The 14,933-nt window shown below is 42.0% G+C and overlaps 1 protein-coding gene across 1 annotated transcript in view; it reads left to right on the plus strand.

Annotated features, from left to right (window-relative positions):
- The window catches only part of FAM180A (family with sequence similarity 180 member A), a 28,090-nt gene extending 14,407 nt beyond the window's left edge, over positions 1-13,683 (plus strand). Inside the window, exons 2-3 of the mRNA XM_009679910.2 lie at positions 9,752-9,852; positions 10,862-13,683. Coding sequence (XP_009678205.1) covers positions 9,752-9,852; positions 10,862-11,203 — 443 coding nt within the window. The 3' untranslated portion in view covers positions 11,204-13,683. The remainder of the gene's footprint in view (positions 1-9,751; positions 9,853-10,861) is intronic.
- The last annotated feature ends 1,250 nt before the right edge of the window (positions 13,684-14,933 follow it).

Here is a 14,933-nt window from a genome sequence, read left to right on the forward strand (position 1 = left end):
GACCACATGCATAGAATTAGTTGGACCACCTGCATAGAATTTCACACAGTGACCCTCTGACCAGGTCCAACACGTTGTGTTTCACTGACGCATATCTTCTGAAAAGGCACGCAGGTTGAACTGGAAGATGCCAAGAGAAGGAAATCCCCTAATTCCCTTGTTAGCAGGTAATAGGGGCCTGTCACTCTCCCTGGTGTCACTCCACCGAGGTGAAAATGCAGGCTAATTTCAAAGAGAGCTTCTAAATCTACATTTAGTTAACGCACATGGTATTATTCCTATTCTCTGAAAAGATATTTTATGGAACTTGTCAACAACAACAGTACATATTTACACTGAAGAATGTGAGCTACTGTTTGTAATTTACGAAAGAAAATCCATACTGCTCCCTGCTAGGTCTGTGGTTCAGACTTGACCTTTGATTTATTTCTCAGCATTCAGGCTGGGAATAAATTTTAGATATTCTTTGTGCCAGTTGAATTTATTCTGTTAAATGTTCAAGGGGTGTAAACACAAAATGTAAAGAAATGGTTGGCAATTAGGGGTATCTGTGGCATACGATCACCTTTAGCTTCAGCAGGAACCACAGTAGTTTAGGTGGCCACCTGCAGAAGTGAGCCCATGAGCTTGGTGGTTAGGCCAAAGGGTGTGTTGCCATGAGGAATGGCTTCAGTTTTTCCTAACCAGGGCGGCAGTCCATTGTTACGTCATCCAAGAGCTGGAATCATCACCAAACATCCTAAGAGCCGTTGGACTTGCACTGGACTTGCACTGGACTTGCACTTGCACTGGGAGTTGCTCATATGGGGGAAGGCTACTGGCACAGTAACTGTAGTGGGGAATGAGGCAGCTGAAATCTACCATGCTGTTTTGGTTTGGTTTTTTCCCCTTCATTCATGACCAGCCAGATCCCTGGCTTGGCTCACCATGTGGCCACACAAAGCAGTGTCGGAGCAAAGGGAACAAGGCAAAGCATGACTGGGTGGCACGCATGGCACTGCCCTTTGCAGCTGCACTTCTGATTAGGTCAGCTTCCGTAAAATCCTAGCTACATGGTCATCTTTGCCTGCCATGAAAGCAAAGAAGCCTGTGTGAAAAAGAAGGCACAATGATCCCTCTCACTACTCCATGCCTCTCCTCTGTATTCACTGTCCCAGTCCTCTGTAAATATGTACCTGAGAATGGGTGCAGGGCTCAAGCCCACCCCTTTCTGCTCCCCAAAGGGGAGAGGTTTGCTGCCTGCAACCGAGTGAGAGCTCTGTGATATTAATATAAAAAGGGCAGAGAACAGGAAGAAGGGAGTGGCTTAGAAAGGCTTTCCTTTCAGAGGAGCAACAGCACGATGCAGATAGCTTTTGGACTGCTGCAATTCTACCTGCTTCCTGTGCAGCACAGCTCTGATTTCCGTTGTTCCCTCTCCATTATTCATCAGAAGAATCACCCTCCTAGTTCTACTTTGAGGGTCCTTCCCACCAGCTTGGTGCTGAACCCATACTGAAACATCAGCAGCCAACTGCATTTCTGCCCTCCCTACTCCCTTCTCTGCTCCTTCCCGGGAAAAATGGAAGGAGATTGGATCATCATTATATGCCTTCATTTGTTTATTTGTAAGAAACATTTTTAAATATGTTTAATTGTTTTAAGATTGCTTTGTGTGTTCCAGTGTTAAGAGCTCTTGGAGAGAAGTTCTCATGAGCCACGTGACACAAATAGGGAAGTAAAGGTAGCCTCACACTGAAGGCAAGGATCTAAAGTATTGGTTCAGTTCCCACCTCTGCCTGAAATTTCCTGTGTTACTGAAATTGCTTAGCGCCTCCGTGTTAGATCTGAGAAACAGGAATGATATTTCCTTTCGTTATTGCTGCCCTTTTCTCATATAGTGTCCACCATAGCCTATCCCCAGTTCCTGATGATATGGCATTAAGTTGAAGGACAGCAATACCTTTCCCTTCTCCTTCCCTTCAATTTCTCTGGGATTTTTTCATTCCATATGTGCTGTGGCAACTTTACTTCAGCATGTTAAAGAAGTCCTCTCTTGGCAGCCACAATTTTTTTGTGAGCATAAATAATTCCAGGTAGGGATCCTCTCTTTATGGCCAGAGAAGAATAAATAACATGCCACACTTTTCTCCAAGCTAGGAACAGGTAAAAATGTTGCAGGATGGAAATTCCATGTCACTAATAAATTCTGAGACCATTTTAGTCAGTTGATGCTAGTCATATTTTCCCAAACCATTTTATTTAAATCATAAAAGTAAAAATATAACCCTTCTCTCACAAACACAGGCTCAGTGGCTCCATTTTCTTCCATAGCAATAACCCTTTGTGTAAAAATAAGGTCTTTTAGAACTTTCTAATACACCTTAACATTTCTCACTGATGCCAAGTAACTGGAAAATTTATTACCTCTCTAGTTTTACATAGGAACTCTGTTGCACATTAATCTAATCTAATCTAATCTAATCCAGTCCAAACCATCTAATTCAACTCAGCATATTTATGAAATGTGACAGCAGAGAGTGGAGTGGGTTCTGTTGTTTTACAGAACTAAGACAATCATTTAGAAAATGAGTTTTTTCTTAAGAAGAGATAAATTAGTGAAAGGTAAATTGAATAAATATTGATCAGGTGATTAACTAAGACATTCAATACAATCTGCTGTCAGTTATAAGTGTTTTATATTGAATTTTCCCTTAAAACAATGTTGCCTCTTGCCAGCTTTTGTAGGAAGATTTATTTCCTGATACCTTTATTGACAAAATTCAGACTTTGAAGATGAATCCTTTTTTTCCCTTTTAACCATTCCTTTTATGACTAAAGAAGAAACAAGTGCCTATTCTCATTTCTAGCCATCAGGCAGAAATAAAGAGAGATCATTGCCACTATTAATTTTACATTTAGGAGCTAAGATACCAAGGATATGGGGCTAAAAGTATAAGGATAAGAAGGAAGAAGGGTAGGATTAGGATTACTACACGTGAAGTTGCTCATCACCTATGAAAACTATACTCTTTGTGGATTGTGTTACACTTTTACTGCCCAACACATGCCTCTCATAGGCCAGCACCACTCTACTCTGGAGGAAGCAGCGCTTCTGATACCAATATTTGTCACAGATGCAAAGCAGGTAGTTGTTCAGGGCAGCAAAACTTTTAGTGACTTTAAGTCACTGTAGGACTGGTAACGACAGGTATTTCACAGTTAGCCAGAGGCAGCAAATCCCGGATAGTGAGCTGTTACTCTAGCAATGGAGCAACTCCGTAAGAAGACCCACTGAAGAGTCATCTGGCAGAAATAAAGCTCTTTCTTTACATATTAAATATATTCCTGGTCTGAGAGAAAATCCTCTTAAGTAAGGTGATGAAAGATAAACATGAAACAACAAAAAGAAATTCCTCAAGGCTATGCTAGCTCCGAGACCCACATCCTTCTCTCTTGTGCAGTGCATGGTCAGGGAGAAATGTAGGGACTGAAGTCAGAAAAACACCTCACATAAGCTATTAAAGAAAATTTTCTTGTGAACTTTTCTGGTATTTGCTCAAAGATCCAATGGTAACAGTTTCCTTTGGGAACTGCCTGACAGCCTCCTTAACAAAATAGGTTCAACCAGCCTAGACCACTCGTAGCTCCTACAGGGCGTTATAATGGCTGCTGTACTTGCCTGTACAATCATTTTGTGGGCAGCGTTCTTTCATCTGCTTTGGCAAACGCTTGACTTCATCTGGAATAAAAAAGGCACTGTTAATGAGAAAATGTGTTATCAGGTTATCGGCTAATGTCATCCCTTGATAGGGTCCTTGGGATGTGCTGAAATCCGTTTAGTGCAAATCCCAGATGGTTAGAGAGAAAAATGTCATGACCTCAGAAAAATTTCCAGCTCACTAGTGAAACCAGCATATGCTCCAAGTTGATTAAAAGTAAATGCTAAAAAGGGTCTGCATCTGGCCTAGGAGTTGGGATTTTTTGACCCTTGAAGAAGCTGGCTTAAAAAGGGCAGAGGATGGCCATGGAATTTTGTTAGTGGCTTTTCTAGACACGTAATTTTTAGCCCAGGGAAAAATTCACATCACTTAGAGTAAAATTCAAATCCTCTCTTTCTCTGGGTTTGTTTTTGGACAGAACAAAACAATAGCCAAAGTGTTTATCAAAAATGTTTTACCTGTGTTATCATGCCTTCATGAACAATAATCTATGAAATTTTACATTTTCATTTCCTCTCACAGAGAAGACAGCATGCATATTACTTTCCATCCAAACAAATATACTCACAGTAGTAAGCAGCTACTTTGTAGTAATCACTTTTATTCCCTGCTTTGGTAATAAAATAAAATCAATAGGGAAAAACCGTTCTCTTTATAATTCGGGATGCGTTAACTTCCTCTCGTTGAGGTCTAGGAGTCATGACATCAAAAGCTTTGGGGAAGAAAGAGAAACTTTTGCTATGAAAGATCAAGCTAGATGTACTACTGAGCCTATAGCTGTTTCTTACTTCTATGGGGTGATTGTGAGCTTGCAGTAAAAACAGGGTTATGGTGGCCTGAGAGGATATGGTTTGGCAAAGCCCTATGAATCCCAGCTGGACCTACAGCAAGTATGTCAAGGGGTTTACTGAACGGGAACTGCTGCTACCTGTGCAAAAATTCCCTGCCTCATGGTCTCAGAAATGAGGGACTTGTCCCCAAAAGCCAGTGAGGTTCAAAGAAATGATCTTCTTTAGCTTCTTAAGAGTCAGGCCCTAATAATCTAAGATAGTGTGACACAACTGGCAGCCTGTAGAATGAATCTGGCTCATAGGACAACTCTAGCTGGCCCACTGCCTTTTCCCTGCCCCAATAAGCGAATATCCTTTGCTCTGCTTGCAGGGAGTCAGGAGTTTATACCCACAAGCCACTCGAGCTCCTCTGCCCCGTCTGTCCTTCATTAAAGGGGTCCCACTGAAGCCGTTAGACAGCCCTTTTCTATGGCCCTGAAGCGAAATAAAACAATCTTTACTGAGTCACAGCCCCAGTTAAATTGAATTTTTGTCCTGAAGCCTCAGGAAGTTGTTGCCACATTCTGACAGAAGACGTACGTGTTTTGGAGCGATGGCGAGCCCAGGACCTGATTCATGCTCTTGGCTTGATACCTTGGCGTAGAAAAGAAGGAAAGGGCATTGATTATGCACAAATAATTCAGTACTTTTGCAGCTATGCTCTCTGCTTATTGAGCAAGCAAATCACAGTCAGCAATTGGGAATTATACGTCAGGAGCAGGAGGGTATACTGGAAAGAAAACCAAACATCCATCCCCCTCATCAGTGAAACTACATGGAAAATCTGGAAGAGGATGATGAACACTTATCATGTGGCTAATGAGGTCCAGAAAATTCTGGCTCAGTTATTTAGAAAGATTAACACAGCTTTCAAATAAAGCTATTGTCAGTTTCAGAGCTGACATTACATTTAAACAGTAAAGAAATTTCTAAGCTGTTATGACCTAAATAGTTAGAAGACCTAAACAGAAGCAGGCCAGTAAGTTGGCAAAGGCTGCTGCAGCTTTTGTTTAAAAACCCAGATAGTCCTGAAAGAGAACCAGAATTGAGTCAGCAGAGATTTATGAGAGTGGCCAGGCTCTAGCAGGGAGCAATCCAGCAGTGAAGAGGATAGCTACATCTTTTACTGTGTTTTGAGGGGCCCTTTTTAGCCACTGTCAGGGCTGGACGCCTTGGATGACCACCAGCTTCAGGCAGATGTGATGATGTACTCAATGGCGCCTGGGCAGCAGCTGTCCTGGGTCAGGCAGGTGGCCAGGATGCGGGCAGGCATGCTCAGGAGTACTGTGCCCATCTGCCTCCCATCCTGAGGCCTCTGTGGGCAGCAAGGGCAGCCAGATCAGGGATCACTCTTAGGGTCTCTCTGAAGAAGGGATTTGGAGGACGATGAACCCACTAATGCATAGACATATAATAGAAATTATTTTCCATGAGGGTAATGAAAGCCTTATTTTTTCTACCTCATCTCTGTAGATTATAAACTTTTTATTATGTGACCGCTCTGCACCCAGATCTCAGTTGGGGGTTTCTTGAAACTTCTGTAACTAAAGCAAAAACAATAAGTCAATAGGAGTATCTCCATCAACTTCAGTGAGCACTGGATTGGGCCCTCTGTCAGTACTGATTAGGGATCTACTCTCCCCAGACATTAACAGTTACTTCTGTTGAAATGAATTGGCTGCATCATCACTACAAAAATATTCAACTTGCTCCGCATCTTCCTAAGAAATAATCAATAATGTTACAGGAAATTTCTTTGGGGTAGAAAATGGTAAAAAGATGATAAGTCACAGAAATACTCCTGTGCTATTCTTTGATATTGCACAGCTAACTCACGTCAGAGCTAGAAGTAAATATGAGAGGAGGCCAGGTCAGCAGAAAAGTTTCAAGAGGGATTTATGATTTCGAAACGCAGAGACTGCCTGCAAACCTTTCTGTGTCTCAGCTTTTGTGCTAAACTTACAGGCCTTGTAAGTTATTGCAATGAAAATCAGAAAGTGCTTTTTCTAAATGCTCACGGAATATCTGAGGAACATGGGATTTCATGGAGACCATTGCAGTGGGGGTGATGGTGGAAGGATTTGAATATTGTGCAAGAAAAGAGAGAAAGGGAAGGACTGAGATAAAATGTGAAACAGAAAAATCTAATCACCATGACAAATAAGGATTGAGCTCAGAAAGAGTTTCTGAGTTTGTAAGATCCATAACAAAGTTTCATATGTTTTGGGAACAAGATAATGAGTTCAGGGAGTTAGTGCTGGCCTGGTCTCTACTGAGGATAATACGCTTCTGACATGCACACAAAGCTCTTTCTCACACTATAGCAGCTTGTCCCTTCAAATTCCCTAACCTAATCCATGTCATCTTGGTAAAAGCTGGATAGGAAAACCCAGATGCCCTCCCAAAGTGTTGCCTGTGATTCAGCAAGCGGGTCAGTGCTAAGTCAGTACTGTAATATTTAGGGAAGGAGAAATCCTTTGGTGAGGCTTTTCTGGGTGAGTGGTGATCAGCTGAATCCGATGACTCCTAGCTCAGGTCTGTAATAGAAATTTGCACGTGGCCTAAAACCTAAGAGTGATCAGTATGGTGGCAATAAGCACGAAAGAAGTGACGCAAGACACCACTGACACCTTTTTCATGGCTCAGGGAAGTTTTGAGACGTAAACCATCTCCATATGTATAGGTACTCTGCCCCTTGGGGCTATTTCTATTGAAAGGGCATCTAAAAGAGATAAAAATTAATCATCATCATTAGGGACTGGATTTCTGCTAGCTGCTTAGTAATTAGAGCTTTAATTGCCCAGTGATAAAAGTTTTAATTACTCAGTAATTAGTACTTGAAGTTTCAAGAGCTACACATGCACTCAATTGCATTTCCAACCACCAAGAGTGAAAGATGGAATAGCTCCAGTGTGCGTCAGCAAAGCTCTGAGCAAGAGGGATGAGTGCTGGTGAAGAAGCAGCAGCACAAAAAAGGGATGGCATCTGTTTGCTGATGATCAGACATGTTTATCTGGGTCAAAACCAGGCTGTAGCAGAGCTAGGTTCCTTTCTCCAAGAGCAGGAAGGTAATAGGAAGGACACTAGAGAGACCAGAGGTGTTGTTACTAAGGCAGGGCATGCCAAGAAATAGAGATGCCTATCCCTCTGATCAGCTCATCCCTCTGGCTGTCCTATGAACAGTTATTACCTAGGGACAAATGAACACTGCTGAATGTGAAGCTGAGCACTGTCACAGAGCAGAGTCTGCAGGCAGCTTGGGACATTTCCAAACTCCCCACCTCCTCAGCATGGCCAGACAAGATGATCAGGTGGCAAAGGCATCACATGGGACAAAAGGTACAGCAGAAAGCAAGTCCTTTTCAACAGCTCAGGTCCTTTATTTGGTACATTCAGTCCTTCAGGCTCTTAGCCACATACCCTGCAAGTACTATTCCATTGTTTAAACAAATACTAATCTAAAATCATATGGATCCAACGCGAAGAACCTAGCTCTGTAGGTGTCGTACCAAAATGCCTGACACCCATCACCAAAGTACCCTTTTGACGTTAGCAGTATCCAGCTCCGACATGTATATTGCAATTTAACAAGCCATTCTACCTATACTATGTTTAACTCAAGGCCAAAATACCCCTTGCTGGGTCAAGCACGAATTACTTTATACTTAGTATTACCACAATTAATTTTCTTTATGCCAAGTAGTAAAGATTCTAATTAACTAAATCTCTTGAGGCCTGGTTTCATTCTCCTTGCATCACTAGAAGTTAAATATCATTAACAAGTCAAACTTTATTAAAGTCAACAGTTGGCAATAGCCCAGAAAACAGGCCTATGTTAAAGTAACAGAGTCTTGAAAGAACTGCATATTTGTCAGCTGCTTAGGCAATCAAAGGTAAAAATTGTCTGAGAAACTCTGCAGTCAGGGACCAGGGCAACTTTTCTGTAAAATAATTACAGGTACTCCAGAAAATTTTTACACACCTGACAGAGAGACTTTTAAATGACCTTCAGGTTTTCTACAGGCAATATGCAAAATCCATCACAAGAACTTCAGAAAAACAAGACAAAATTGAGCTAGTTAGAAATATTTCATGGAAAATAAATCTGATTGATAGATAAAGGGTGGCATGAAATCTTTCAGAAACTCAGAAATAATCTAATGTTATTCATAATTGTAGAATCCTGGGGGTTTTTTTTCTCTCTTTTTTGACAAGTTTCCAAATCTCTGCAATTTTGAACAATAATTAAAGTGGAGAAGATAAAATGTACTAATAATCACATAAGCACAGCTTTTAAAAAGTTCCTGTTCCCAGGCATTAGGGAAAAAAAGAAAGAAAAGAAAGAACAGCTCCAAACTACCAACATCCAGTTCATATACACATAACATCAAATAGAACAGTTTTTTTCTGTATTCCAAAATGTATTTACACCTCCTAGGGAGTCACTGTAGTAACTCAAAGCATGTAGATAATCTGTTATGCATCATCAGATGTTTCCTATATCTGTTGCAGCAAATAAATACCTGACCACAGTAGACTGAACAATTAGCTATGAGGCTATGTAGCATTTAAGTCATAAGAGAGACAGGAATTCACCTCACTTTTTTTAGCTGTCTGGCCTAAGCTGGTCACAGGCTTACTCAGCAGTCAAAGAAGAGGCAAAGGCGTCCCCTAAGACTGAGTCACTCTTTCCAGATATATACTCCAGGGTAGATGAGGTGATCTGCTCTCTGGAGGAGAGGTCTGTCTGTCACCCAGCGAGAGATCAGATTCTAGACAGCCGTAATTAAGAGAAATATAGGGTTCCAGAAGTGTGGCAATAGTAGAAAGGCCTGAAAAACAGAGGCTGTATGTAGGACCAGTACTCATTTCTGTCACAGATTCTCTCCCCTGGTCCTGAGTCGTGAGTAAAACATGCATGTTAACCTCCGTTGTTATTGCAGTGATAATTATTATTCTTTACACTGTAGCTGCACCTTAGAGTCCCATGCCTGGATTGTAACCTTGCTGTGTTAGACATTGTATAGGTACAGGGCAAACAGCTGATCTCTCTCCCTAGCAGATTACTGTCAAAGCAGCCCATGTGATTCATTTTATTTACAATGAGAAGTCATGTTTTACAGTAAGTTTTTACAGAAGGCAATTGTTTAGTTGAATCTACTACTGTTTTCAGTGTTGGCTGCACTCTGAAACGTCTGTTTTCCCATTATTGTTTTCCAGCTATGCTTTTCCCAGCTGCTCAGCGACTGAAGAGGTCTTCAGCCATGTTCCTTAACCCAGTACTACAAAACTCGCTGGAAGATGTGGTCCTGCTTTATGAGGTTCAGTATATGAGACCAAATGGTACCTCAAACCCTAACCAAGACTGCGGTTATTGTCTGTACTAGGGTTATCCTTTATCTCTTTCCATGTCATTTTTATTCAGCCCAGCCATAAACCCATTGCTGACAGTTTAGTAGCTCACCAGAAGGGAAGGGCTAGACATATATATGCCATACTCACCTCTTTCAGCTCGTAAAGCATGCAGCAGCCTGAGGTACTTCAAATGTGAGTTCTAGTTGCTCCACAGGCAAAGTGAAGACCAGAGCCTATGGCTCTCCGTTGAAAGTAACTTCCTTCCAGAACATTTATGTATTAACAATATAATGCATTTAAATTATTTAATCCGAATTTCAACCCCAAATGATTGGATCAAACTATCAAAGCCACCAATATCAGTCATTGCAAAGAAATCTCCAGGGTGTGACAGTTTCGCTTAAAAATGATTCAGATCCCTGCTTCCACACTAGTAGAGACTGCAGGTATAATGCACAATCTGCAATAGTTTCATGTTATTAGCTAAGGGAAAGCAGGCCACCTGAAGAAGGTACCTGGGCCAAATCTATTTCCCACTTTGAGTAGACTCGGATTGGATGTCTAAGCAGAGAATGCCAGCTGAGAAGCTAAATGCCATCTATTCTGTGCTCTCACACAGAGCCAGGCCACCGCTGCTTTCTCGGCGCTAGGCGGGGGAGAATGGCTATCTCCCATCTCTCTAATCCCCACATGGCACCAACCTGCCTATGTTAGAAAACAGAAGAATATCCACTCTTTCCTCTTCCTCCCCCGCCCATAGCCAGTCTCTGATTTTCCCAGGTAGGTAACACAGAACTGAGTGCAACATTTACATAGAGACTTTCTGGTTTGCCCCACCTCCAGCCAGTGCTATGAGAGGTTTGTCTACGTTTGACCTAAAGCAAAGACCTAAGGGCATGTTGTGAATTCACATTTAATCTGCCTAGACTCTTTTGGAGAAGATAAATAGCTTTCTGTGTTCTGATTTTGTACCAGTTTCTTTTAGCTGAGCTTGACATTGACAAAAGTCAGAGAATCTCCATCAAAGATGAGGAGCTGGCTTCGCTGAGGAAGGCTGCTGAGTTTGACACCATCTGCAATGAGGTTATCCCCAAGAGCATCACAGAGATCCGCAGGCTGAGTAGCAGGCTGTCCGCCTACCCGAGAGTCCTCAAGAAAGAAGACTTTGAAAGGACAGTGCTGACCATGGTCTACACGGCCTACAGGGCTGCTCAATCCCAGGGGCACCAGAAGGACATTTGGGCTGAATCTTTTGTCAATCTTTACAAGGCCCTGAAGCACGACTTGATGTTTCCATACAACAAAGAGCCATCATAGTGGAAGATTTAATACACCAGCAACCCAGCCATCTCTTCTCGTTGATAAGGGACACGTGTAGCACGTCCACCACTTTACTCTGTAAACAGTTTAATAGCCTGCTTAGTTAAAGATTATTTGTTTTCTAGCTCCCCCTCATGGAATAGATACTTTATAGATAGATACATGGTAAACAGAGAAAAATGTTATCTTCAGTCCCTGGAATTCATTTCTGCACTGGCTGGGAGGTATGTTCTGTGACAGGGGGAAGAAAGGAGTCTGGTGTATGCACCATATAGATATGCCCTTATGTCAACCTGTGTAATTCCTATAAACATATACATAATATACATGCATACTGATGTGCATTATGCTGAAGAATGCTGTTTTCCTAGCTGGGAAAAAAGGTGTCCAGTGGTGTCCAGTCAGAGATTGTTATAAAGAGATGAAAAGGCCCTCTGTAAAAGAAAATCAGAAATAATGGCGAATATATTCATTCCAAATATTCTTGAAAATAAGCACTGTCTGCTTCATAGTAATTTGGCTGAGTCAGTTTTTAATCACAATAACATTTGCAGAAGACAAAGGGCATTGTGAACACCAGCAGCAAACAATTCCCTGCTTCCCAGAAGAGTTCTCCCAAACAGTGTATAATGATCCTTTCATTATTTGCACATGACTTTGCTTCTGCTCCTATTTCTTGAAAGGAAAACGGATTTGTCCTCAGCGGAGTCCAAGGGGAGACAAAGGCCCTGTTTGATTTAACAATAACACATTTTTCCTGGTTCTATCACTTGAACATAGCTCATCTAAGACTGTGCTTCAGAATTCCCCTGAGGCAAGGGAAGAAAGTAAATTAAATCATACCTGGTGCTGAATTTTGCAGCGTGGTTCATCTTTAATTGTAAAATATACTGCATCTATGTGTGTGTGTGTGTGCGCGCGCGTGTGTGTGCGTGCGCACGCATGTGAGTGCATGAACGAATCCTAAATCATTCAGTCGGGAACAATCATATCACACCACTTGCTAGAAGAAGACATTTGCCAGTCTGCGATTATGGGGGCAGAAGGGAAACTGTTGGTTTGTAGCAAAAATTGCTTGCAGAAGTAGTGGAACAGATTATTATAAATTGTGAGAAAACTATGGAAGATATGGCCTTAATGAACAGAAAAAGGGGATATATTTTGCCGGGCAGGTGACTAGCAATGAAAAATCCAAACTCTTCTAAAGCCAGTCCCCTAATTTTTGTGAATGAGTCATATAAATGCTGTTTCTCATTGCTATTAGAGGTCTTTCTACTTCCAGAGTGTGGAAGATCAGCTGAATATCTATTTCTTCCTTTCAAACCAACACTCTCTGTCTCTTTACATAATATGTTAAAGAGATAGGCCCAAATCCAATATCCCTAAGCTATAAAGGACAACTGAGGACTCCAGCCCCAGTTCTGAGCCACGTTTGCATCTTTCTGCATCGCTTGGGCAAAAGAAACAGTAAAACCCCCCAATGTCCTTGAACAGGGATACTCCAAACCCTGGAGCTAGAACGGACAATCTGGCACCACCTGACTGCAGCAAACTGCAGGTGGTGCAAGTGGTCAGAGCGCTGGGCTTTGGCAGTCACCACTGGGCATGCGGGCCTGCAGCAGCCTCCAGGGCAGGCTGGCAAAGGCAAAGGCATAAACAGCTGGACAAAGCGCTTGTAAAAGCAAGTGAATCGTGTGCGTCCCTAGCAGTTTCTGCATGAGTATGCATGGGTGCGATGTGTTTGCATGTATAGGTACATATGTGCAGGTGCACATTTATACCCGGAGCACTTTACTGGCCATCTTCAGTCTGGCTGACATATGGCACAGCAAACTGAAAAATTCAGCCACGAAGCTGTGAGTAACAAACTCGTCCATCTCCTCTGCTAGCACGCACAGCTCAGCATCTGCAAAGCAGCATTGCACTACAGCCTGTGTGCTTTGAGCCTGCAGCATGAACACCGATGATCTGTTTGTGTTTTCCTCCCACGCACCATGCTTTATTAATACAGTAACTCATGAGGAGGGGAAATGCCATTTAGCAGGTATCTCCCTTTCAGGCTTTGCTTCTTCCGCTCCCTAAAGCACCTTTTGCTGGAAGAGCCTGCAACCAGGGCAATTCATCAATCCCTTTACAGCCAGTGACTCCAAATTTGCAAGGATAACAGGAGAGAGGATGACAGAAAGTATTCTTAGCGCTTACTGCCCAGAGAAATCCCTCCCCAGCCACCCTCCTTACCCAGCAACAAAACCGTCTAGCAGTCAGAGTTTATTCATTGGTAGGTATCGTGGGCCCCACAGAAAAGAATTACAGAAAATTTTGAACATCCTATCATTCCCTGTGGCATACTGTACCTCACAGATTGGTAATTGAAACCTTTATTTCCTCAGCAGAAAATAAAGTCTTCTTGAGTTTGTCTCCTTCCTTCCTTTACTATGTGTAATGTAAGAAAAGAGATTTCTTGGGACTTTGCTTGGACTGCCCATGTTAATTTAACAGAGATCTGTTAATGTAATAAAAAAAAATCTACATAAAATTATTTGTTTTTGCAGTGAATTGATTTCAGCAGCAGATTTGCTATTTAATGACTTGCAACATGTATAATAGGATATCTCAGTCTATGAAACTATTTGTGGCAGCAAGGATACAGGAGAGAAGGAGGCACAATCCTTCCTTCTGACAGAGAGGAGGAGGCAATACATAAGGGTGAGAAAGCCTCCTTTCCCCAGAGAGCTGGGGTGTGAGGGAGTGCTCCGCCTCAGGGTGTTTCTCTGTGCTTAGTGCAGCTTCCCTCCCCCAGAATTGTTCGAAATACAGAGGTAGGATGTCTGCTCCCAAAGGAGGGAGAGATGAGATTGCTGGCTCTCGCTAGCTCTGTTTCATTTACCTCAAACAGAGGCAACGTTTATAGATGGTGGTTCTCTCATGGGATGAACAGCCTTTGCCTCTAAATGGCATCTTTTTTACGGTACGGATCATGTGGAAAAGGTATAACTAAACATTATTTTGTTCATGTACAATAAAATATTTTTAAACTTGTTGAGATTTTTTAAACGCTCTTTGCCAGTTCTCCAGTACTCAGTGTCGTAGCAGCATCTCAGCTCAGCCTGGGACACTGACGAGCTGAATGTGGGGACATGATAGAGAAGCTGGGCAGGTCTGGGAGCATGGGAAGCCTTAGATGTGTGGCTTTCTATGAGATGCAGGGCAAATTGATATTCACAAGTTGTGCATGCAACAGGCCAAGGGATTCAGTCCTAAATCTCCCGTATTTTCTGTCCCACAAAGAGCATTAATAACAGATGTTTTCACCTCCACTGGAAGACCAGAGTAAAAGGCCTAAAAATTTTGAATTCGAGTCTGAATCCTGCTGTTACTGATGGCATATGCCTCAGTGCAGAGAATAGCCTTATGAATAAATAGCTTTCATGGATCAGGACAGAATGAGCATGAGAGAATAGTAGCTGCTGTCTGGAAGACAATGATTATTTATTTATCATCAGTACTGGGACCTTGACATAATAACAAATTGTTCAGTAACTAAGAAAGGGTCTTTTTGTATATCTGTGTGTATATGTTTGTGTGTGTATATAAGAAAGAGGAGGCTACTAATTTTCTCAAATGTTCTGACTGGATTTTGGATAAGGGGTGGAGCAACTACTGGTTTCTACATTCCTCATTGGTGATTTAGAGTTGCATGAAGCTTTTTAGCAAGTTTTTATTTTGA

The sequence above is a fragment of the Struthio camelus genome, chromosome 1 (assembly GCF_040807025.1).
Source record: "Struthio camelus isolate bStrCam1 chromosome 1, bStrCam1.hap1, whole genome shotgun sequence".
Classification (NCBI taxonomy): Eukaryota; Metazoa; Chordata; class Aves; order Struthioniformes; family Struthionidae; genus Struthio; species Struthio camelus.